Source organism: Eumetopias jubatus, unplaced genomic scaffold, assembly GCF_037043125.1.
Source record: "Eumetopias jubatus isolate StellerSeaLion01/CBP00866 unplaced genomic scaffold, mEumJub1_p1.0 scaffold_12, whole genome shotgun sequence".
Classification (NCBI taxonomy): domain Eukaryota; kingdom Metazoa; phylum Chordata; class Mammalia; order Carnivora; family Otariidae; genus Eumetopias; species Eumetopias jubatus.
In genome coordinates, this window is record NW_028274818.1 from 61,624,020 (window position 1) to 61,650,890 (window position 26,871).

Genomic DNA, 26,871 nt, shown 5'->3' on the forward strand with positions numbered 1-26,871 from the left:
TACTGGAATTTCCACAGAGTTCATGGTTGCTTCAAGACTGTAGGGGTCAAGACCTCAACTTCTCATTACGCCTCAGGAGGTGGTCAGCCACCTGTTGGATGCATCTAAACTTCTGAGCCATGAGCCCTCTGGAACAAAGACATCTTTTCCCAGGTGTGATCTCAGTGACAACCAATCAGAAAATAGAGCTCTAGCTGAATTTCCAAATCAGAATAATATGAGTACCAAGCTCAGAAACTCCAATGGAACTCAGAAACTTAACTAACACCCTATTAATTCCCAAATATTACTGAGTTATGTGAGCTTGAACGAATCACATGAAACCCCAGTCAGCTTATGAACAAGTTTTGTCATTACAAATTATTCTAGGACTTGTGTGGATTAGGAAAAGAAAAAAAAAGTTTTAATAGAAGGTTAATTTGAAAGATAAGCAGAATTTGCACTCAAGGAAACTAAAACTGGAGTAAAGGTGCTACAGAAGCTCTTTCCATAATGCCTACCCCAAACTGCAGCCTGAGCAATCTTTCCTCAGGCATAATTACAGGAAAGTCATTCAGGGGAACACAGCAGCACAGACTTTCCACGTGCCCAGGTTGGCATCTGCCTTCTCATCAGCTTTGCTCCGTGAATAATTAGATTCCTTCCTCAGCTTCTTTGTTGACTGGAGCAGCCTCCAGTGAGGGGATGCCTGTTTGGCCCGTGGGAGGGTTCCTTGGGGAAAGGTAAGCCTGGCTTCATGGGGGAGCACAGATCCATTCCCAGGCCTGTCAGGATGAGTTAAATCCTGTCTCTGCCACCTCCTCTTCAGGCCCCCAGGAAAGAGTTAGCCCCCACTGTTAGTTTTAGCTCATTCTCATCCATTATTTATCAAGTGTTGGCATTTTCAGCTGAGAAGCCCTGGAGGCTATAAAGAGGGAATTTCCCTGGGAGACTAGGGGATGGGGGTGGGGGACAAGTTCTTTAGACCACCTGCTTCTTGCTGAGCGTCTGTCCTGGCCCTAGCGGGGCAAAGCCCTTCACCAGCAGGCCCCTCACCCCCGCTGGCTTGTCTCTCAGCCCCTTACCCTGCAGGCCCCTCACCCCTGCCAGCTTGGCTTTCCAGGGCAGCATCTATAGTAGTGAACTAACTCCCCGTCTTCTTACCGCCCTCCTTTCTTTCCTTCCTTGACAATGTTTCTCCCTTCGTAAAATGTGCTGAATTTTTTTGGAAAAATGCTTATCAATACATTTGTGTGCCAGGTACTGGGTAAAATACTTCATAATGGATTATCTCATTAATGTTCGGCACAACCCGATACAGTAGATACTGTCATTAGCCCACTGTCAAAGTCAGCAGACAGGTTTTAAGGGGTTAAATAATTCACAGAAGGCGCCCAAGTGGCAGAGCCAGGGACATATTCCTACCCCAGAATCTGAGCGTTTCACCTTTACCCCCATCACCTGTAATCCCACCACTCACAGGTAACCTGTATTAATGCCTCAGGGGAGATCTGCTCACATGTATAATATCAGATTATCCTTGAAGGAAAATGAAATAATAATAGTAACTTCTGTTCTGTAGACTGCTGCTTTTTACCTAGCATTCTATTCTCACCCTCTTACCGAGGTCAAGGGCTCTTTGCCCTCAACATGATTTTCGAAGGATGAGTGATATTCCATCATGTGGATGTCCCATTGTTTATTCACCCAATCTGTTTTCTAATTTCAGGAATTGTGCTGCACTGTACATATTTGCACATCGTCTCTGTGAACCTAACTGAGCAGCCACTGGGGCTGAGGGTGACAGTTCTAGAATAATACGCTGGCTGCAGCAAGAGCTCATCCCAGGTGAGTCTTGTCTCTGGCGAGGCTAAGGGCACAAATCCCACCATGACACCCAGCACCTCTGGTCTTGCTGTTTTCTCAAGTTGTTATAGCTACTATCAAGGCACTTATTAAACTATTATTTCTATATAGTTATGTGATTGTTAGGTAGTTACTTTACCTTTATTAGTTATTTTACATTTTATTATATAGTTATTTTGCTTCTACCCTTTCTTTAAGGGGAACCATAATTTATTAGTTTCCTTAATAATTGGACAAGATCATGTATCTCTGCATATCCTCAAACCCTCTTCCAAGGAGGGCTGAACAAATAGTCTGCAAAACCCTACAGGCAGGGTAGTCTTCTCAACCTTTTGTTGAGCAGGAAATCACATAATGCCTTCGCCTGTTTGTGTTAATTAGCCTTATGGAGTAGAGGAAGAACTTGGGACAACTCAGCAAACCACACATGCTCTTCTAGGTATGATGAGTCCCTCCCCTGCCCTCCAACTGGGCAAATGACCATGTGAAAAAGAACGTACAAAATAATGTTCCTATATCTGATTTCCACAAGAGCTTAAAGAACAGAAATACACACCAAAATAGTTCAAATTGCCCTTCAAGTGCCATTTTACTGTTTTCCATCAGAAGAGAGGTACTATGTAAATTTCTATAGAAATTGGCATTTCTATAGCATTTTATAATTTCAAAATGCTTGTACCATCATTTACTAATTAACATAGCATTTGAGAACCATCATCCACTTTAAATACAGGGAAATTCTTTTTAATACAGAGAAAGTCATCCCCTCACCCCCCACCCCCAGATCTTTGTCATGTCAGACAAAATTGTTCAGCCTCTTCTAAATCTTCTGATTTTACATTTAGCAACTTACCACAATGCCTAGTCCCTTCCACAGAAAAATAGAGTAAGAAATCCAAGACTTCATCTGAAATCTGGACAATCCAAAAGCTGAGCTATGTGATGCTCCCCACAGCCAAAGCCTGGGCTGTTTATCCAACAAACACTGATTTATTGCCTACATGGGCATCGAGTCTCCATCTTGCCCTCACTGGCGGTGACATCTAGAAGTAGAAATGGGCCTGGCAATGTGGTGAATGCCCTGGGAGCTAATGAGTGGGCATGATTCAGACCGGAGGCTATGGATAGGCCTTTGGAGAAACCCTGATGAAGGGTTTGGAATGTCTTGCTGTCATCTGAATTCTAGATTATCTTTTTAACCAAGATTCTCCCCTGGGCTATTATTAACTTAATAATATTTAAATAAAATTTAATTATCATTATTATTTTAACCTAGCTATGCCCTAAGCATTTAATATCCACAAAATAATGGGTCTAATGTGCTAGTTATTTTATCCCAACACGTGTTAAAAGAATACATTTTAAAAAGCCAGGAAGACCTAAAATCATCTAACACACCATCGATGGCATATGAACCCTGTTGGAACATGTTACTACGGATAATGGCCGGCCACCAAGAAATGTTAAAGCAAGGAAAGGCAGGGGAAATTTGCTGATTTTTAGGCGCATCATTCTGTTAACTTGACTACATTTGACTGAGGTGACTAATGCCTTGGCGTCTACACAAACCAAAACCCAAGCCTGTAAGTGCCTCATGTTTAAGAAATTAAAACCTAAGGGCAACCAAACACAGATAGACAAGTAGGCTTTAAGCTACAGCCAATCAAATAATTTCCTTTCTTTGCTTTGGCTCCTTTTCTGGACAAGTCTTGGCTCCTGTCTGTAGAGCGCTGCTAACCATTTCCGGGTTTCCCCTGCCTGAATCAAAACGATTTTTGCTCAAATAAAATCTTAAAATGTATAATAGGCCTCGGTTTATCTTTTAACAATTCTGTGTGGAGAAGAGTAGATAGGAAGACTGGAGGCAGGAGAAACCATTAGCATGTCCTCAGAGATCATTCCAGAGGGAAACTATAAAGGCCTGAGCTAAGTGGTGGTGGTAGACAGGAAAAAGGGACCCATTTCCAGAGACACCGAGATTGTGTATCTGTGAAAACCACTGTCCAGTCCAGTTTGGTTTTAGAGGTTAGGGAAAGCGAGGAGTTGAGAATAACCCTAGGGCTCCTTTCAGGACCGGTGGAAGGACGGTCCCGCCATTTTCTGAGACAATACATAAAGGAAGAAGAACATGGAGGGAAGGGTAGGGGTATGGCAGCAGCTTAATCTTGGAGGCGTCGCTTTTGAAGTATTTTGAGAATATCCAAGTAGAAATACTAAGTTTGATGTTGAATGTTGTGAGTCTAGGGCTCAGAAGCCACCATGTGTGGACCGTCAGCCTGTGGGTGATGAATGAGGCTGCAGGCTCGAGAGCAATCAGCATGGGAGGGGTGTGGAGAGTGGGAAGGGAGAGGAAAGGGAGAGGAGAGGAGACCAAACTTTAAGGGACAGATGGAGTATTGAAAATCAGCAGAGGAGACTGGGGTGGAAGAGCCAGGGACAGGAAGGAAGTGCAGGGTGAATGGGGCCACGAAAACCAAGGGCCCACACTGTTCCAAGGAAGAGCAAACAGTGGTCCCAGTGTTCAGAACTACAGCAAGGTCATGCAGTACAAGGTCTAAATGTCTCCAGTGAGTTGAATGTCAAGGTGGTTTCTGTGGAGCAGGGACAGAAGCCAGATGGGCTGGAGGGCTGCGTGGGGGCGGGGACGAGAGACAGACAGACAGAATGCACAAAGGAACACAGAGGAAAGGGGAGGAGGGAGGAGGGAGGAAGGCAGATGGGGATCTGGGGTGGGTGTACTGGGTTCTCTTTCCTTCTCCCCCAGTTGACATGAGCATGTTTCTACAAGGCAGAGTGTAACTAAAGATCTTGGGAAGAGGGAAAGATTTGGTTGGGGGACCTGAAGGAAACAGAATTTCTGCAACAACCTGCTGTGGGTGAGGGGAGAGAAAATTAGGAAAATCACCAAGGCATGGGAAAAGGCAAAAGAGAATGAAAAGGACAATATACAATGGAGAAGAAGGCACAGAAATTCTAGGAAATTGTGTAAGTTTGTGCTGTGCAGCGTGCCAGAGACAACAGAATGAGCTTTGCATCTTAACTCACACGAGCTTTTATGGTGTTGATTTCAAAAGCAAGTATAATCAGGAGACTGAACTTGAGAACAGACACAAGGTCCCAGAAGTAGGATATCTCACTCACTAAGGCATGCAGGGACCCCTCCCTACGTGGAAGCATCCAGGTCAAAGTCAGTGGGTAGCAGACCAAAGAGGAAAGCCAGCTCAGAGTCTCCTACAGAGCATGGATGTGTGAAGCCCCACACTGCTTCACAGGCACCCCCAAACAGGAAACTAGCTGCTAAAAATGATAGTCACGGGGTCCCCAGAAATCACAAGGCTCTCAGGAACATTTTTATTTATTCCTTTATTTATATGTATGCCTGTAGTCCTCTTAAAGAACACCCTCTCCAAATTCTAGTATCACTAGGATAGAAATGCATAAAGTCATCACTAGTTTGGACAGATAAAATTCTCCTTACTTCTATAATGTCACACGGCTGAATATGCATATAATTTCCCTTAAAAATGCCATGCCTGCCAAAGTTCTTATGTATTAAGGATAAAAATAAAGCCTCTGGCCCAAGATTCTACATTTTAGAGCAAATGGATGACATCCTATATTATATGTGCCAGATGAACCCCTCTGAAAGTTTAAACACATTGAATTGCAACCTAATTTGGGTGGATCCTAGAACAGTGACAGAAAATACAGATGGAGTGTCATTGGTGTTACCAGCTGGAGAATTCTTATCACAAACTGAAGCCAGCTCAAGTTATTGCAAAACCATAAAGGCAAATGAACCAGCTGCACTCCCAAAGATGATTTGTACTGTGTTCAGAACCAGGCCTTCCTTTCATTAAAAATCACAGGGCTGGGTGTGGGCTTTCGGGGCAGAAACAGATCAAACACAAAAATAACACAGCTGGCTAAGAGACAGCAGCTAAACGTGTAGGTCACTTACTAACAGTCCATTATGAGTTAGGTACCTGCACCAGATGCTATTTATACATTACCTAATCGGATTCTCATAACCCTCAAAGGGTTATCATTATCCCCATTTTACTGAAGAAGACACTGAAGGTCAGAGTAACTTGCTCATGCTTGCACCCCACTATAAATGACAGGTCCAGAATTTTAGCACAAGTCTATATGACAGTAGAATATGTGCTCCTAAATGCTGTTCTTATTACTATGCTAATGATCATTAAAGTATGATGTGTCTGAAAAAGCTCCTGCCTTGCTGCCAAATTATTTGGTATTCTGTAAAGCAAGTAGAAGACAGAAATCTTTGCAATGAATAGAGAACAAAGGTGCCAGGCTTCATGCACTTGAGCCATGAGCCTAAGTGGCATCCACTTTGAGAAGGTGTGAAAACAGAGCAGCAAGGGGGGGCAGCAAGGGGGACAGCAAGGGCACCTTGACTTTTGTCCGGGCCACTCCCAGAGCAGGCTCCTGCCCAAAGGACCCTACACTCGTGAGTGTCACCAGGACAATCCTTCACCTGGAAAACAAAAGACCTATCTTTGATAATGGCAACCCCTCAAATGGTGGTGAGAAAAGCCAGAATAATATAAAGTGTACTCTGGGGGAATTACTAAATGTACTTGCTAAGATCCTTAGATTAATCCATACAACCTTACATTAACACATACAACCATACCTTCTTGCGGAGTTAGATTTGGGGAAAATTATAAATCTGTAAGACCAAAGTAAAAAAGCCTTGACAAGCATAAAACTCCTAAATTATGTTACGCTTATTTGGAACAAGCAGTTCAAAAAAATCACCTTGTAAAATTTCCAACTTAGAAATTGGGGCACCTTGTGTTCAACTTAAAATTTACACATGTCCCTATTCTCAGATTTAGGAATATATATTCCTGTTAGGTTCTGTTCAGCCTAATCCATGAGTGTGAGTATAATAATACAGATTACTAACATGACTGAGTATAGCTTTCTTGAATTCAAATAAGCAACGGCAGGATCACACTTTAGAATTTGACAGAATGAACACAGCATTCCCTCCTCCTGTTTTTAATAATGTGGCCAAAATAAATATAATAATTACAAAATAGAATATTATCAAAAGAATGAAATTGAACCTCTATCTTAGCTTACACCACTCAAAAATGAGCTTAAAATGGATTAAAGACTTAAATGTAAGACCTGCAACCATAAAACTCCAGAAGAAAACACAGGGAAGAAGACCTCCTTGACAATGGTCTGGGCAATGAGATTTTGGATATGACACCAGAAACCCAGGCAATAAAAGCAAAAATAATCAAGTGGGACTACGTCAAACTAAAAAGCTCTGTGCTGCAAAGGAAAGAATCAACAAAATGAAAAGGCAACCTACAGAATGGCAGAAAATATTTGCAAACCATCTATCTGGTAAGGGGCTATTACCTAAACATATATAAAGACCTTATACAGTTCAACTGCAAAAAAATCCCAACCCAATTAAAAAAAAGGACAAAGACCTGAGTAGACATTTTTCCTAAGAAGACATACAAATGGCCAACAGGTATACACTGGAAAGGTTCTTAACATCACTAATTATCAGGGAAATGCAAATCAAAGCCACAGAGAGATATCACCAAACACCTGTTACAATGGCTTTTATCAAAAAGACAAGAAATAACAAGTGTTGGCACAGATGTGAAGATGAACCCTTTTGCAGTTTGTAAACTGGTGCAGCCCCTATGAAAAACATCATGGAGATCCCCCCCCCCCAAAATAAAAATAGAACTACTGTATGATCCAGCCAATCCCACTTCTGGGTATATACCCAAAGAAACAAAATGAGTATCTCAAAGAGATAGGATGCCCATGTTCATTGCAGGACTACTCACAATGGTGAAGTATGGAAACAATCTATCAGTCTGTCAATAGCCGAATAAAGATGTGATATGTACACACACACACACACACACACACACACACACACGAAAATCTTGGTATTTGCAACAACATGGCTGAACCTAGAGGGCGCTATTCTAAGTGAAATAAGCCAAAGATAAAATTCCTGTGTTATCTCGCTTACATGTGGGATCTAAAAAAAGTTTAAAAGTCAGTCACAGAAACAGAGGGTAGACTCATAGCTACCAAGGGTGGGGAAGGGGGCGGGTGGGGAAGATGGGGAGATGCTGGTCAAAAGGTAAAGGCCTTTAGTTATAAAAGGAACAAACATGGGGATCTAATGCACAGCATGCTGACTATAGTTACTATTACACTGTATACTTGAAATTTACCAGGAGAGTAGGTCTTAAGTGTTCTCATCACAAAAAGGAAATATAAAGGTATGAGGTGACAGATGTGTCACTTAACCTGACTGTGACAATTATTTCACGGAAGTATGGATATCAAATCATCACATTGTACACTTTAACTATGTACAATTACATTTGTCAATTACAGCTCAATAAAGCTGGAGAAAAAAAAAGAAATAGTTTCGCTGACAAATAGTTACCTACTTCTCCACAGGTCAAGCACCGCATTATGAAGAATTTATGAACACGCTGATGGGTGATACTAGTTGTGCAGTTTTTAAAATGTGGAGACTTCATTCCTCTAAGTTCGGGTAACTTCTCCATAGCTAGCATTCACAGCACTAGAAAAGTAATTAAAATCACCCAGATGGAGCTCTATCAATGATTAGACTACTCTGTGGTAATATTTTTTTCTAGTATTTTGAGCAGAGAACTCAAAAATAAAACCAGGCATTAAGGGAATAGAAGGTTTAATGTCAAGTTTATTTTCTATCCTTCTGATTTGAAACAACCTCTAAATTTTACATACCTATAAATCTGAAAGGAAGTATTTTCTATTGTTTAGAGCCATATTTTCTTTTACAAGAAATATTTTGGAGTTTTATGAGACTAGTTACAATAGTAAAACTTGCCAGACCCCAAATCTGAACACTTCTGAAGCATAAATATGTTTAATATGTGTAACTGCTTATTTTCATTTCTTGTTCTAAAAGAGGTTAAACCACACAGAAATAAAATATAATTGATGTTCTATTAAAAAAGAGAGTTGTTACAAGCAAAAGGGCTTTAGTCTTATTTCAAATATTAAAATTCTGACTTAAAGGAATAAGACTTAGTCACAAGAAAATGCCAGTTAAATATTTACTCTTTGTTCAGTGCTTTGTGGATGAGAAGCCAAGATGAGCTGAGGATGCTCAGCCAGTGCTCATTAGGATCCTGTTGCTCTTGTCTGTTCACCAACATGGGTAAGGCTCTGTCTAATTATTTCACTTGTTTGACATACAGTGGTAACGAGGGACCACTGGGGTTAGCTTTACTCAAACCACAGACTCTGTTTGAGCCAGTCACCCAGAAAATGTATGACAAATTCACAAAAGGAGCATATGAGGGGAAGGGGAGGGCTGGGGGCCAACACAGAGGTCGAGAGTCCACTCAAAGGACACACTTCGTTTTGCCTTCACAGACAAAGAGTAACAGAAATGAAACAATGTGGATAAAAAGATTGAGAAACCTAGAACTTTAATTTTTAAATCGCACAGAAGATTTGAAGATCTGTCTAACCATCCATCCATCTATGTTTTCATCTATTTATCTATATATCTAAAGAAACCAAAGAGGAAAGAAACTCTTGACACATTAATGTTACAGCTAAGATTTGAAAATCTGTCTATCTGTCTACCTATTATCCATCCATCCATCCATTCACCCATCTAAGAAGCCAGAGGGGAAAGAAATTCTTGACACCTTAATGCTCTAGCTAAACAAAATACAACTCCATTAAATAGCTCTGTTATCAGCTCCTTAAAGATGTCATAAGCATCTAGAGGCAGGATGGTCTAAGCTCGAGGTTTGATCTCCCGTAGGTCTGCATGTGCACGAAAGAAGGGATCAAGAGAAAGACGGGTTTGATTCTAATAGACCAAGAGCCTGAAACACCAGCTGAGCCAGGACTGGGCTAACAGGGCTCAGCCTACAATAAGCTGCACCATCAGAAGACAGGGGCCCAGTGCGCAGGTCCAGTAGGAGGTCCCCCAAGCTCTAGGACGAATTTCTTTCTGTTACGTAGCTGGGCTGATCACCAGCAATGAGGAAATCCAAGCAGCATCCAGTGACAGAGTTTAACCTACTAGTTATGAGAGTTTTAGATTCCTCTCCTTTTCAAAACCAAACTTTTAGGACGACCTCTTCTCTTTTCATTTGGGTTGCGATTTCATCATGCTGTATACTTTGGAATATGGTTTCTGATTTCTTCTTTGTCTACCCCAGGAGACTGTCTCTTATCCAGTGCATTTTGGGCTTCTGATTTCATTATGTTGTTTTCCCATAGAACTTTCATATAGAAATATGGTCTGCATAACCCCTTCCCATTTCAAGTAATACAGCAGCGTTTTTCTTTTGTTCGTTTGTTTGTTTGGACAGGAACATTTCCTATCAGCAAACACACTTGCCATCAAGAGTTCAGGTAAAAACATCCCAGTATTTCCGAAGCACTAGCTGAGGCTGAATTCTCCGAATTTCTGTTCAGAGGTTGGCCTTCCGCCCCAGAAAGAAGCCTTGTGACAAGAGGTGTGGTCTAGAATCCACCTCCCCCAGTGCGGTATTAGGAATGATAGGTTTTCATCTAAGTTAATTTAAGTATTAAAGCTAAGGGTTGCTAAGCTGGATTTTTAAATTTATTGCTGAATTTTAAAGTAACCCTCGTTACCCTATGTCACTGGTTCTAACACCTGCCGTTTTCACATTTTAATGACTCTGATGTTGGGATGCGTCTTACGATCGCTTAAAGGGGGTGGCGGTTGTAACTGAGTTGTCACTTCAAGTCTTGGCTGTTATTCCTGGTAGCCTGACAGGGCCTCCTGCAGTTTCTCAATATTCAGTCAACAAACAATTTAAGGACTCTTCGAAGAAGGATTGTGCGTCCTGGATTGTATTTGAGGAAGGATTGTATCTTCCTTTGACATTTTGTGGTAAGTTTCAGAAACAAGCAGAACGGAAGTCGGCTTAGAGAAAAGAGACAATAGTTGAGCATCTGTTTCTCAAGTTAGAGCACCACCCGCATCTTGGTGGTGCAGAGAATGTGCTGGGTAGAAAACACAGGGCTGCATAACTCAGACGCAAAAAGTGATTCAGAAAAATTGGACTCTGTGTAGATGTTTCAAGAATTACTTGATCATTTTATTTCACTCATGGCAATCTACTCCAGCAAACTGTAAACTCTTTGAAGTCAGCAGAAGGGTCAGGCCTTTGTCAGTTTTCTAGCTTTAAAGCCCAGCTTCCTGGCACTTGTCAGATGTTCAAAGAGTGGTTGTTGAATGAATAATGAATGCACAATGGAGGAAAAGAAGATGGTAAGACCAACTGTGGAAAAGAAAGGAAGTCTGAAGGCAACGTTATGAGTAAGGCTTAAAATGGACCTTAAGGGATGAACAGGGGCTCACAAATCGACAAGGAGAGAGAGGGTATTTCAAGTAGGTGTTAGCTAGCAGAGCCCTGGAAAAGCAGGCTGTATTTGGGAAATCACACCTATCATTCATATATCTGGAAAGCCAACAACAGAAATTGGTACGAATGAGACTGAAAAGGACATTCAGATCCTGAATGTTTTCACATACTTTGCTTTTTAAATTAGTGTGGACTTTATTCTTAGATCACTGATTTTAATCCTTTCTGACTTTTATCTCATGAGAGTCATTCTATTAAAAAGTTATCATCCAAGAGTGAACAAGTAAAAGCTTGGTTTTTCCCAAAAGGAAATTTATATTTTCTAGCTTAACATTATTTTAGTCTAAATTTGTGGTATGCTACTGGAGCAAATGTTTTTGTCATATTATAGAAAGTACACACTGAATCGCCATGGTTTTGAAAGACAAAAAATAATTCTTAATTATAAATTTCATTGCAACAATAACAGAGTATGAGGATTAAAAACACAGTAGTTAGGGAGACGGATAGGCAGAGGAGAGAGGATTTTTAGGGCCATGAAAATAGTCTGTATGATGTTATAATGGTAGATATATGTCACTACCTATGTGTCCAAACCCGGAGAATGTATAAACTGTGGTAAACTGTGGACTTTGGGTGATGATGAAGTGCTGATGCAGGCTCATCCTTGGTAACACATGTCCCCCGCTGGTGAGTGATGTTGAAGATGGGGGATGCTGTGCATGTGTTGGGGTGGGGGATACCTGGGAAATCTCCATACCTTCCTCTCAACGTTGCTGTAAACCTAAAACTGTTCCAAAAACCACAGCCTTAGAAAAGCACATAGTATGACTGAGAAATAATATTTTGCTTACAATTAAAAGACACGGCCAGAAATAAACACTGTGTTAGCAGTACAAAACAGCATTACTGTGATAGTACCAGCCTGTGGTCAGGCACCAAGGCACCTGCTGGGAGACAAGAGCAGGGGATGGTGCAGTCACCCCTAGCCACGGCAGGCCCCACGTGCAGGTGGGTGTTGGGGAAGAAGCAGGACTTGGTGACAGTCCCACATGAGGCAGCCAGAAGCCATTTCCCATATGCTGCCCGTTCAGCTTTGAACATATTCCTTTCTGACTAATCCTCCAGCCAAGACAACTGGGAGCTGATAAAATCCAAAAACAAAACCCGTGAAGGCATCCAAAAGGCCTCCAGATTTAGAAAGCAAGTTTATTTCTATGAAAAACAATTTCTGGGGTACTTTCCCACACATCATACAGCGTGTCTTCTCCTTTGTGGACGTGCACAGGAGTGGCTGGGCAGGTGGGAACCCAGGTCAAGGGGTTGTGGCTGGAAGGGAGGAGAGGAAGAGCATCAGCTAAGCCAACGTGCCACATTCCAGAGGCTTTCAGGGACGAGTGGAGGTGGTCAGTCAGTGGCATAAATGTTTGAACTGACAGGGAGTCTTGTCTAAAATGAAATCTTTCCCCGGCTCATGGACTTTTTGAGCATAAGCACCCCACTTCCGGGGCACAGTGTGAGGCATTTGTGGGGGGTGACCTTCCTGACGTCTGACTCCTGTGAGTGGAGGAGGGGCCCCGGGTGGGCAGCAGGGGCAACAGTGAGCGACCGGGATCTCCCCGCCTCCAGGAAGGGCTCCGAGGCCTGGCGGGCCTGCCTTGCCCTCGTTGGGCACACACCTGCACTAAGTCCTCACCACTTCCTGGGGAAGCCTCACTCACCCCTTCTCACCGTGTACTGACCAGCTTCTGTTGCCAGTGACTTCTCCCAGCTGAAGTGGCTCCTGGCTAGTCTCAGGCTTATCAGTCGTTCGAGGACTATTTCTGGCCAGACCTTCCTGGAACTTTACCAGAAGACCAGGATCTCTCCATAAAAAAATTAAAAGATAACTCGAAAGAAAGGTATTCCAACCCAGATTTAAAATGATTTCACAAAAATTAACTAATTCATTGAATGAAACGGTTCCATAACAAACATGTCTAAAACGCACTGTTATTATTTAATATGTCTCTGCCAGAAAATGAGAGAAATACAGTCACAGTAATGAATGTGTGTGGTGCTGTATTTACGCCAATAACAGAAGCCAGACGGGCCTACCAGAGGCACACAGGGAATAGCTATGAGAAATTAGGGTCCTGTTCATTACTCTCCGATTGTAAAGGGAAATTCTCTGTTCTGTTTTGATAAGAACTCCTATCACACATTACCAGAGCCTAAGCTGTTGTAATACATAATATTTGCTGTGAAATTGAAACACTTCCTTCTTTGTGAGAAGCAATGGCTATAATGAAACTTTAATTCATAGTTCACTCTAGAACCACAGGCAAGGACTTTACCCATAAATTCATTTAGAGTGAATGAATGTCTCGAGTACCCAATATTCACCAGCACCTGACACACCCCTTAGTCCTGCACCGTTGTTGTTTTCTAGTTGTTATAACTGAAGTAGAGTTGTCATACAATATTTTGTAGTTTTAGGTGAAAGAAGAGGTTGGGGGTGTATGTGTACATGGTATGTGTGTTTGTATATGTGGGGTGTGTGTGCGTGTGTTAGTATGGAAGTTGACACCATGGGAAATTTATCAGCAAATGCAGGCACCCAGAGTTAGCCAAAAGTAATCCATTCCTAAAAATCCAGCTAACAGATTTTCAGATAGTGGGAACCCAATCTCACATTTTCTAAATAGGAAAAGTAAGAACACACTTCTAATTTGCATTAGTGCACTGAACTACGTATTTTCTAGTGTTTCAAAAATATCCTGTGCTCTGGTAGCACAGTGAAGCTTTACAAGGCCTAACAGTAGCTCCTAAGTTACCTTGATTTTCCCATGCAGAGAAAAACTAATACACCTGTGCCCGACCACGCTTATGTATTCTGTATATTTATGTCTTTCCATAGGCTTTATTGCTTCCAACTTTTCTTCTGCAGAAGGAAAGACTACTTGGGCTCGCCCTTTGCTTCATAGCCTGGCACAATTTTCAGAAGGTGTTTTCACTTAATAATCTGGGGAAGATAAGAAGCAACACTGTCCAGCATGTTTAAACAGCACACACGTGAGACGCAATGCTGCTTCCTGGGGCCAGAGCGTCGTCTTCTCCCGGGGACACGGGGCAGCTCGAGCATTTTCACTGGCTCACGCCTGCCATTTCCATTCAGAGGCTTACAGCTCCAATAGGAAAGGCAGGGCCACCATTTTGATAAATCCATGAAAAGTATTTGGAAGGGACAGTTGCGGTAGTGAAGACCCAGCAACCCAGCAAAGTGAAGAAAGTTATTTCCTAAGGATTCCTGGTCTCCGTGGGATTTTGAGACAAACTGCAAAGTGGCCTATGAATGATGTTCTCTGTGGAATTAGGCCGGGTTTCGCAGACGCCTACATCTGACTGTATTATTTTAAAGAAGATGGAGCATTAGGAGGATTTCCATTTGAAGGGCAAGAGAAAAACAGAAATCCAATGTTTGAGAAATGGCTCTTTAATCATATCATTGCAGTGTTCAGAGAGGGAAAGATTCTTCTTTCTAGTTAATTATCATTTAATGGCCAGTAGATTATTTTGCATAAACTAATATGCAACAACACTATTTAAAATCTCCCAGTAGTATTGATTAATTAGTTCTCTCGTTTAAAGACTTTAATCACGCTATTTTTCAAAGAAGAAATAAGAAGTGAACTTCGTGCAATGTGCTGACCATCAAGAAATCATGCATTATTTTAGGCAGAATGAGAGATGTCCTCACAGACCCCCCAGGGCTAGAGTAGCGCAGCGACCTTGGCCTTACCCTTTGATCTCAAGGCTTCTAATACCTTTGAGTCCGCGGTCACATCACTCACTAGCTTGATTTCGATATTTTGTGAAGTCAGTTGGAGCAACTTTTCGAAAAGACGTTGACCCTAGAAAAAAATATTCAGAGACGAGGAAAGTCAGAAAACCTACAGTATGCTCTTTTAAAAAAGGTATAAATAAACTTATTAAAAATTAAAACTATTCATTCAAATTTTAAAAGGCAACCACTTCAGCAGTTGATATTCATGGAAACTTCTTTCAAGAGAGTTCTAGAACCAGAGTAGTAACACGAACGCAGATTACATTATGTTTTCTCGAGTGCTGTGCGATTCAACAATTATTGTAATCCCAAGTTCAATGCTACAGTGCAAATCTACCCTTCTCTTACTTTTCCATGAATTCTGACATTATCTACACGTGAAGAGGAAGCAGAGACTATTATTCAGTTGCGTTTGGGCCCAGAGAGACCTGGATTCCACCTGGGTTTTCCAATTTACAAGTTGTGTCTCTTCTCACTGATCTCTAGCTTCTTCCTCAGTAGAACATAGATAAAATTAGCATTTACTTTAAAAGGTTTTTTTGTGTGTGTGTGAGAATTATAGGAATTAGTAGTAGGTAAGTATCCTTTCAGTGGAAGTTCTGATGGGGAAAGTCACGGCTACTTATCAGGGATTTGCCTGAATTCACCTTCTGGTTTAAAACCCATTTTACAGAAATCAACTAACACTCTGCCTAGCAATCTGTCATTCCTAGCGCAACCCAAAAATGACTGGAATAAAAATACAAAATAAAACATAAAGGTTTTGCTTACATAAGATTTTCACAAGCATTAAATTTTTATAGAAAATTTTAATCTCCGGGAGACTCTGCATAGAGATAGGTCCTTAGCAATTACACCGTCTCAGGCTAGTGGACCGCAACCCTATCCTGTTTATTTTCCCTTGTGTGTGTTCACAGACCCCCTCTCCTTATCATAAAAGGAACTGGTCTTCATTTATTGATTTTTCAGATCTTTGTTATTCAGCCACAAACTCAAACGCCTTCCGGGGTCAGACAGGCAATAGGCTTTGGTCTTAATGGCCCCCAAGTGGCAAAGTCTTATCCTGCTTTGATAAGAATGGACCATTAATAATGATTCGGTACAAAAGATGGTGGAGGGCATGGAGGATGTGGATGTAGCGCATGATTCCTGCACTTCAGCCTCAGTAAAGAGAGAAGCCAAAGATCAAAGCCTAAGACTTTGGAAGGTAAGAAGAGCGAGCCGGCACGGCAGTTCCTAGGGCCACATAGCAGGGGGGAGCGCCTGGCATAATCCAGCCCTGCACAGACAAAGCTCTGTCATCCCTGGGTACTGGAGGGGAAGGTGGGAGTTGCACCCCAAGGCAAGCACCAAAGCTTCCTTTTCCTTTAACTAAGTGTGGAAATCAAGGGTGCCCAAAGTGGAGCTCACGAGTTACTCTGCACCCAGAGCCTGGAGGCAGGCTCCCAGCAGAGCAGGTGCTCTGGGGAGGTATGGAATGAGTGCAGCAGGGTGCTGTCCACTGCTCATTTAAAAGAGATGGGGGTGGGGTGCGCGAGAAAGAAACATGCAGAGAGGCAGAGGACAGAAGAAAGAAAACAGCAGCTGCCTTGCAGATTGCAGGGTCTACGTGGATTTCAAGTTTCCTGCAGGAGAGGGGAGGGCCTGGGCAGCCAGGGGCCCGGACACAGGCCGAGAGGGACCTCCAGGTGGCGGGGCGCTGTGGTTCTCCTGCGGGGTTATCGCCAACACGACCTTCCTCATCAGCTCTTGTACCCCACCGACTTGTGTACTATAATCTTGTCACACAACCTTTGAGGCTTGGTGATGTCTGCATGGCCCAGATTTCTGGGGCCCAGCCTCGTGGTCATTCCACAGTGATGCAAACTGTTCACTGTTTGTATTCTTCCCCTTCACACAGAGAAAAAGCTTATGTGCTTTGTGTATTGTGAGACCCCACCAATAATGGGCCGGTATTTTTACACAAATGCTTTTTTTTTTTTCTCTCTCTCTGTTAATAATGTATCTCGCATCAATGCAACATAAGAGATCTTCTAACCTATCTGTATTTCTGGCTCTATGCCTTAAATCGATTCCCACTATGTTATTTTTATAAGATTTAAAATGAAGACCAGAACTCTCAAACATGGATGAAAATAGAAACTCCCAAATTCACAGATACTGGCAGACTGTCATTAAATAAAGCTTACTTTTCCTGTTAGTATGTGCTGATGACTTACACCAAGGATTCTTAAAATTGTTAATGATAGTGCTTACTGTAATGAACTTGGGCCTTGGGGGGAACTTCTCCCCTGTTTTCAGTATCTTACCTCCCTGTCTACACATTTTTGCTAAGACATTTGGATGTAGTATCCAAGGTTTGAAACACCTACTCTATGCCGAGATCTGCAGTAAGGGCTAACTGCTTTCCGAGTTAAATACTCTCACTGTGTTTTCATAAAGGAATATGAAAGCCCCTTGGCTTTTTTTGGGTAATTTTTTATTGTTATGTTAATCACCGTACATTACATCATAAGTTTGTGATGTAGTGTTCCATGATTCATTGTTTGTGTATAACACCCAGTGTTCCATGCAGAACGTGCCCTCTTTAATACCCATCACCAGGCTAACCGATCCCCCACCCCCCTCTCCTCTAGAACCCTCAGTTTGTTTTTCAGAGTCCATAGTCTCTCATGGTTCGTCTCTCCCTCCGATTTCGCCCCCTTCATTCTTCCCCTCCTGCTATCTTCTTCTTCTTCTTCTTTTTTTTCTTAACATATATTGCATTATTTGTTTCAGAGGTACAGATCTGTGATTCAACAGTCCTACACAATTCACAGCACTCACCATAGCACATACCCTCCCCAATGTCTATCACCCAGCCACCCCATCCCTCCCACGCCCCCCTCCAGCAACCCTCAGTTTGTAGCCCCTTGGCTTTTAAACATCAGAAACTCTTGAACAGGGGTGCCTGGGTGGCTTAGATGGTTAAGCATCTGCCTTCGGCTCAGGTCATGATCCCAGGGTCCTGGGATCGAGTCCCGTATCGGGCTCCCTGCTGGGCAGGGAGCCTGCTTCTCCCTCTGCCTCTGCCTCTCTCTCTCTCTCTCTGACGCTCATGAATAAATAGATAAAACATTAAAAAAAAAAAAGAAACTCTTGAACAACATGGGTTTGAACTGCATGGGTCTACTTATATGCAAACTTTTTTCAATAAATTCAGTATAGTGCTGTAAATGTGTTTTCTCATTCTTATGATTTTCTTAACATTTTTTTCTTAGCTCACTTTAATGTACATATAACATACAAAATATGTGTTAGTCGGCTATTTCTGTTATCAGTCAGGCCTCTGGTCAACAGGAGGCTCTTAGTATCAAGTTTTGAGGGAGTCGAAAGTTATATGCAGATTTTTGACTATTCAGGGGGTTGGCGCCCCATTAACCCCCGTGTTGCTCGAGGATCAACTAGTTTAAAAACTTGCCCTTCCTGGTGAGGAACATTAGGTAACATTTCAAACTTAAATAAATCATCTTGAAGATAGTCAGTGGCTGAGGCGTGTTGCGCAATTTAAGCCAATTAAGCCCAGGCAGGCTGCCTAGGGGTTGGAGTATGAAGTATCGAGGGGAACTAGTTAACCACCTAATACTTCCCCTCCTTCACCTAAAAGGAAGAAGCCACTAATAATCTGCAAAAGTCAAATATCGATGTATTTAAGGGGCCCAACAAGAGAGAAGATGCTTGAATGCACTGGCACTTGATGTTATAGGCTACTCGAGAAGACAGAGCTAGAGCTAAAACACAATGTAAGTACTCAATAACAGACAAGTATGGCTGGGACTGACGCTCTATGATTTTATAATTAAATTAGAAGAATAATTAAAGAACAACATGGCCACTGTTGAGACCCAAATCAGTGGTCTGAAGATCTAACGGAAGAAATATTTCAAAGCACACACATGCACGCACGCGCACATGAAAACATAGGCTGATAAGGGAAGAAAAGCGTGATAGATAAATCGAGAATGTATAACATGTGGCTAATAGATGTGTTGGAAGAAAACAAGAGGCAGAAAAAATAAGCTTTCAAATAACAGAAGAGAAATTGTCCCACTTGAGGAAAGGCCCACATCTACATGTTGGGAAAAGATAATTGAAGATGAAGGCAAATGTAATGTGGAAAGACACATTTAGGCACACTCTATGAAATCAATCCAACACCAAGGAGAAAGAGAAATTCTTACAAACTTTTGGCCAAAAACCAAACAAAAAGAGTTACCTCTTGAGCAAAATGGATCAGATGGGCACAGAGCCAGTCATCTGCAACACTAAGCCAGTACATGGTGGCCTCAGACTCTGAAAGAACAAACTAGAGCAAGGGAATGCTTTACCCAAAGATTTTACCTGCCAGGGTCAAAAAAAAAAGAGAAATATTTGCAGATATATACACATTTAGAGACTCTATTACCTACATGACCCATATGAGGAACATATTCAAGGAAAGACTCTAATCAAATAACACTACCCACCAGTGAAGATGATGAAGGGGAGAAGAACAAGGGATGAGCAACTGGATATGGATATGTGTTTGATGTACCCGATAAAGAAGGATTCTTGAAACAGAACAGACACAAGGGAAGTTCTAATGCTCTACTGAGAATCTATTATGTGATTCTCAGTGGGAGGTGCTACTACCCGAAAGGCACGGAGTTGGTATAAGTTACTCTTTTTATAAGTTGGTATAAGTTACTCTTTTTATAAATAAAACACACATATACATACAAGAAATATGCAATGTATCTATGGTATTAAAATCTCATGGGGTGGCCGGTTTAGGAAAAAAAATGTCTAAAAATCTCCCTTAGTAAGGTGACAATGAAGAGAAGGTTGAGAAACACTGACCTACAGCCAACAGGATAAAGAATCTCAGTAAAAATTAGAATGAGTTGGGAGGGCTTAAAAGTACTAGATGGGAAAGAGTAGGGCCTTATTCTGTTATGGCACAATTTATGGAGCAGTGACAGTTGCCAAGTGGTATGTGCCAAACAACACAGCAGCTAAATATATAAAGCAAAAGCTAACAGTAATGCAATAAAACCCTACCACAATATAAGCTTCAAAATAGGTCTCTCAGAAATGGGTATGTCTAATAAGGAATAAATGAGAATATATGAAAATTAAATAATATCAATAAACTTGATTATGTGTATACATTTATACATATTTCTCATTCTATATGTCAAATCCCTTAAAATAACTCTTTGTCCTTAGAACATTATAAAAATCTGTCCTGTAATGGCCATTAAGAAAACCCAAGAAAACCAGTTGAAGGGAGATATTCTACCAGCTTCATTCTTTGCTCATAATCTAAGAAAATGAGAAACAGACCATTGACGTGTGACACATAAAACAAATCATATCTACTTGAAAATTTAAAAACTCACTCTTAGATCATCTGTACATCATAGGAGAAAAGAAAAGTGAACTTCTGCAATCTCTAGAAAGCTATAAATAGTGGAGCACTTCATAGCAAAACCATGAAATGAAGCAATATCTGGTTTCAGAGAAATTTGTAAGTGTAAATGTCTTCAGCATTATAAAAAACATAACATAAAATCACAGTAATCATATCCACAGGGTAGAGGCTCAGGAATGGATCAACAGATAAGGGAACTTAACAGAGAATCCAGAAATGGTGCACGCACAATTATATCAATAATGAAGGTGCTATTTTAATTCAGTCTGAAAAAGATAAAGTGGTTTAATCTGGCACAAGTGAAAGGACCCCTATATTACACCATATAGAAAAATATGTTTTAAGCAGAATAAAAACATACCAATACTAGGGCACCTGGGTGGCTCAGTCGGTTAAGCATGCAACTCTTGGTTTTGGCTCAGGTCATGATCTCGGGTCATGAGATCAAGCCCCACCTCAGGCTCCATGCTCAGTGGGGAGTCTGTTTGGGATTCTCTCTCCTTCTCCCTCTGCCCCTCCCCTGCCCCGCTCACTCAAACTCTCTCTCTAAAATGAATAAATAGATCTTTAAAAAAACAAAAACAGGAGCACCTGGGTGGCTCAGTTGGTTAAGTATCTGCCTTCAGCTCAGGTCATGATCCCAGGGTCTTGAGACTTGGGATCAGGCTCCACATCAGGCTCCCTGCTCAGCGGGGAGTCTGCTCCTCCCTCTCCCTCTGCCCCTCCCCCTCTACTCATAATCTCTCTCACTCTGCTCTCTCTCAAATAAATAAAATCTTTAAAAAAAACCAACAAAACAAAAGCAAAAACAAAAAAACATACCAATACTTTCAAGAAAATCTATGCAAATACAGGTATATACAGTCATAGAGTAGGGAGAACTTTAACCCAGCTATAAGAGGCTACATAAAGGCCTGTGGGAAACAGAACGCCACAACCACCACTGGTGCACGTTCGTTCAGACTCCGAGATCTCTGAGAAAACTCGAGATTGCAGGGTTAAAAATAACCCGAAAGGATCAGAGTGAAATGCCCTTGAGATGTGTGTGGTCTGTTCTAAAGTACACAGCAGAAGATGTTTTGTAGGTAGGAGGCCCGCTGTAAACAGCACACGGTGCATTCCCTTCTTTGTTCTCTTATCCTGTGTTAAGGTTTGAGTACAATGGTGTTTACAATGAATTGATCACAGCCAGTTACAGATTTCTTTATTCCTTCTCCACTCCCACTGCTTCACTTAACTAACCCTGTGTATGTGGAAGAATGTGCCTTACTAAGCCCCTGCTGTAAATCATTATAGATCTATGTCATTGTAGAAAGTATATTAGATTATGGAAAATAAACCTCGGGATCTCGGGCTGTTAGCTTGGGGTCCCCTGTGCCTTGCTATACTGTCGTCTTTTTTTCTCAGTTCCTCCGCCGCCCCAGGTCCCCGACTCTCTGAGGTCGACAATGGCCCCCCAAAATGTCAGATCCTAATCTGGAGCCTGTAAATTTTACCTTATTTGGAAACAGGATCTTCACAGATATGATTAAATTAAAGATCTGGAGATGAGATTATCCTGGATTATTTGAGAGGGCCCTAGATGCAATCAATGTACTTGTAAGAGAGGCAGAGGGGATTGGACGCACCCGGGGAGGCAGCCACGTGAAGACAGAGGAGAGATACTTGAGGATGGCAGCTTTGAAGACTAGAGTGACACAGCAGCCAGCGACCCAAGGGGACACGGGCAGCTGCCGCACCCTGGAAGGGGTGAGAAGTGTGTGCCCCCCAGTAGTGGTGGCTGCCGGAGCCTCTGTGGGGACACTGCTCTGCGACACCCAGGTCTCAGCCCAGGGAAACGGATTCCAGACTTCTAACCTCCAGAACTGGGAGAGAATACATTTCTGCTGTTCTAAGCCACCTGTCTGTGGTACTTTGTGGCAGTGGCCACGAGACTACTCCACAAGCTAGCTATGTAGAAGCAATAAAAGATACACAGTTACAAAAGATAAAAAAAAAATCCTATTGCAAAAGAGACCACAAACTATATGAAAAACAGTAAAATTCTGGAATAAATATTTGCCGTGCAGATGAGAAGGGGTTAGTAACTGTACTCTACAAAAATATATTAAAAATTAATAAGAAAAGGCCAAAGCCCAATCAAATCTGGGCAAAGTACGGCTGGCAGACATGAGATGCTTCATGTGTCAAGGGAAGTGCCACACAGAGCTCTCTTTGTACTCAGGAGACTGGAAACAATTTATGAGTGGCAACTTTTACTCCTGTCGGCAATCACACCGCTGCCTTCCACTCAGGAATCCCACACCTAGAACGCATCCCAAAGTAACATAAGCACCAAAACGTCTGTGTGTGTGTGTGTGTGTGTGTGTGTGTGTGTGTGTGACTTTGTGTCTTAGGGATGCTGTTATCCCGCCTGTGCATATAACATGTACACATACATGTACACACATGTCTATGTGCGCACAGAAAAAGTTTAAATTGAAGTTTTAAAGGACTGATTAAAGATATTAAGCAATTGATGATGCAGTCACAAGAAAACAAGGCTAGGATTTATTTTAAGCCATGATGTCCTTTTAAAGCAATACACTTGCCTTGATTTTATCGTTAATTTATGATTTAAGAGACAAAACCACATATGCGTGGATCCCCTCTGGACTCAATTTCCTGGTTTACTTACTTAACCAATTAGTTCAATTATCTACAAGATTGATCTCTTACTTACTTACTATATTTACTGAATTTGCTGAATTTTTTTTCCATTTAGAAAACTTACTGAAATTTTATTTACTTACCACACTTACTGAAATACATAAAGTTTGCCAGGAATATAAACAAAGACGTATTACTTCCTTGTATATTTGTCAGCATCAACGATTATTCTCCAATAAAAGGACACCCAGAACAGAGAGAAGGGTATTTTAAGCAATTTCATTCAACACATTTACTGGGTGCTTGCTAGGTGCCAAGGACCCTTATAAGTGCTGGAGATAAGTAATTAAATACAGCCCAGTGTGTCAGATGCCAGGGTGGAGGAGGTATAGACCTGGGGACAATATAGCAGGCACTAATAACCCAGCCTAAGGCACACAAGGAAAGTCCCCCAAAGGAAGGGAGGAAGGAAAAAATGTTCCAGGCCTGAGAACTAAGTAAGATTCTTGTAAGCCTGGATGGAATTTGGACCCTGTCTGGAAAGCTCTGCGGATCTCTGAAGGATTTTACATAGGGAAGAACATAATTGAATCTCTGTTTTTCTGTTCTAAAAGAAACTTCTGGGGTACTTGGGTGGCTCAGTCAGTTAAGCATCCGACTCTTGGTTTTGGCTCAGGTCATGGTTTCAGGGTTGTGAGATCGAGCCCCACATCAGGCTCCACACTGGGCGTGGAGCCTGCTTGAAGATGCCCTTCCTCTGCCCCTCCCCCAACTTGGGTGTGCTCTAAAATAAATAAATCATTAAAAAAATTAAAAAAAAAATTCTGACTACAAATTGGAGAAGGACTGGTACAGGTCAGGGCTGGAGGCTGAATGAACAATCAGGTTAGCGTGTGGTCCGGTGGGACAGGGTGGTGCCAGTGGCGATCGGAAAAATGGAAATATCTCAGGCATTTATGAGATAGGACAGTGATGAGCTCCATGGTGAGGCTTGGGCTCAAGGGAGATAGCAGAGCCCCTAAAGGGGGCCAGAGGCCCCAGCAGCTCTCTGGACATGTCTGTGGAACATGGAATACCTCATCCAAAGCAAGAAGATGGTGGCTTACATGTGCATTCACAAGTGTCCTGAGGGCAGGGATCAGTCACAGCTTTGGGAAGTTAGGCAGTGCCACACATCCAGGAACTTAGCGGAGAACACCTGCCTTGTGGGCAACAAGGATCACCCGCCTGACACCAGCCAGGAGGATCTGCTATGCAGGCCTGCAGGCCGCCAGTCCATTCATTAATCCAGGTTCCATCCCATTAAGGGGCTTAATTATTCTTAATAGTTACTCATCAAGGCCTTGCCTAATGATGGTTATCACAATTATGCACCCCGTGGGAAGGAACACAGCCACCCCTGTCCGGGCAGATAGATGAAGACAGATGAATAAGCTCATCCTGCCAATAAGAGGCCAGGAAATAGCAAGGAATTAATAGCAGCAGCAGCATGTTTATAACAGGGACCTGGGCAGCTGGATTCCTACAGTAGCTGGAAAGTAGCTTTGGGGTGTCTCCAGTGTCCCCTCCAGCTGCAAAGGGCAGGTGGACAACGTCACCTTGGTGGCGTGGTCAGCCATGTCTGGAAGCATGTGGATGGCACAGCTCGTCAGCATCCTCTGCTGCAGAAAAGGCGGATGTGATGGGCAAGGGAGGGCCACGAGACATATGCCTGACACTCCAGCTCTTTCACAATCACTTGTTCTGAGTGGGCGGCAGGCCCCACACCACATGAAGGCAGAATTCCTTCAGGTCCTCACTCCTCATGACCCCAGTTCCCCCAGCACGTAACCACGAGGGTGCCCTACACGCTCCCTGAAAATCCCACAGTCTTGAGAAAGCAGCTTAACCTCCTTAGCCTTCTGCCCCCTCTTCTGAGAACTGCTCTCGAGTTAATGAGCAAAAAGAAAATGTTTTGCACAAAACTATTTCCTATAGCAGAATTTATTCAGAAAAAGAAAAATAAAAAATAGATAACATGTCCAATAGTAAAGAGTTGCATAAATTTAATCTACTACACTGGATATTATACGGCCAATTTAAAATAATGTTTAGGGCGCCTGGGTGGCTCAGTTGGTTAAGTGACTGCCTTCGGCTCAGGTCATGATCCCGGAGTCCTGGGATCGAGTCTCACATCGGGCTCCCCCTTCTCTGTGGGGAACCTGCTTCTCCTTCTGCCTCTGCCTGCCACTCCCCCTGCTTGTGCTCACTTTGTCTCTCTCTCTCTATGTCAAATAAATAAAATCTTTAAAAAAAAATAATGTTTAAAATGTTAAAATAATGTAAAGGTGCTTATGGTATAATATTAAGTTCAAAATTAAGATATAAATTTCTTTGTTTAATATGAGCATATGTAATTATGCATAAAATATCAAACTTAAAAAAAGTTTTGTTGATGGTCACATGGATGATTGTGTTTTTCTAATCATTTCTCTGTAGATTCCAAATTTTCTACAGTAAGAAGCTATTACTATTATAATGAGAAAAAAATCCAACTTACGCTTTTTCAAAGAAAGTTGCAAAAACATTAATCGGCCAAAGGGAAATAGGAAGTGCAGCAAGAAGGTCTAGAGAGAAAACCATCAAGCATTTAGGTGAGCAAAACTAAGATAAGACAATTTTAAGAAAAATCATTATTTAATCCAAATAATTGGGAAGAATATCTTCGGGTTCATGATTTATTCATGCCTATATGATTGGATTTAGAAAGAATCAAAGAGGTTAAACTCTTGCTAATCATAGCGCTTATGAGTTTATATCAGAATGATGATTTCCCTTGGAAATATACTGGAAAGCAAGCAAGAGCATAATTAGGATCACTCAACAGATGGGGAAATAGAAGCACGGTGAAACAGCAGGCATTTACCAAGAAAGAACAGCACTAAGGGAGAACCAGAAGCCACAGAAGCGAGAGAGCTCGCTGAGCCACCAAGAGCCACAGACAGCCTTCCCAGCCTGCTCACTGCCGGTTCCTATTGTTGCTCTATCACTCTGCATTCTCGTCATCTGTTTCTCCATCCCCTCCACTCAGAGTTCCCGGGTGAGTAGGGATCGTTGCTTATTTGATTTTGCATCCTCAGCAAATAGCACAGTACCTTGCTAAATATTTTGCAACAAAGGCACATGCAACATCATTTCGTGGCCACATTTCCATTGCAGGAATGCTAATTTGTAAGCTTCTGCTGAGTGTTGATCTTGTGGAACAGGGAAGAGACGCTATTTTGCAAGAAGGAGACACCCTTTCCATCAGGTTATGCTATTTTCGTGCTGACACTGCACACCAGGAGCTTGACTGAAATAATACTTAGCCTAGAGATGTGAGGGCTGAAGAGGAATCCACCATTTCAAATCCCAAAGCAATCACTGGGCTCCCCCCTCTTCTGAGCCACGTGCTAGACAATAAGGCTTCAGCAATAAACGTGACACACACCCCAGAGTCCAGGAAGATGTGGAATATTCCAGTAGAAGTTGCCGCCTTTTTACATCATCACTGAGAGAACAAGTGGGACAAACAGGGTTAAACTGAAACAGGGAAAACTGGGTCCACAAACCGGACGGGAAGGGACCCGTGTGGGCCTGCCGTGAAATCTACAAGAATCAAACACCTTATTAGACTAGGGTGGTTTTAAGCA

General features: G+C 42.1%; 1 protein-coding gene across 1 annotated transcript in view; it reads right to left on the reverse strand.

Moving 5' to 3' along the window:
• Positions 1-26,871, reverse strand: part of PLD5 (phospholipase D family member 5) — a 395,172-nt gene that overhangs the window by 141,993 nt on the left and 226,308 nt on the right. Inside the window, exon 4 of the mRNA XM_028111768.1 lies at positions 15,055-15,166. Within this exon, the coding sequence (XP_027967569.1) occupies positions 15,055-15,166 (112 nt within the window). The remainder of the gene's footprint in view (positions 1-15,054; positions 15,167-26,871) is intronic.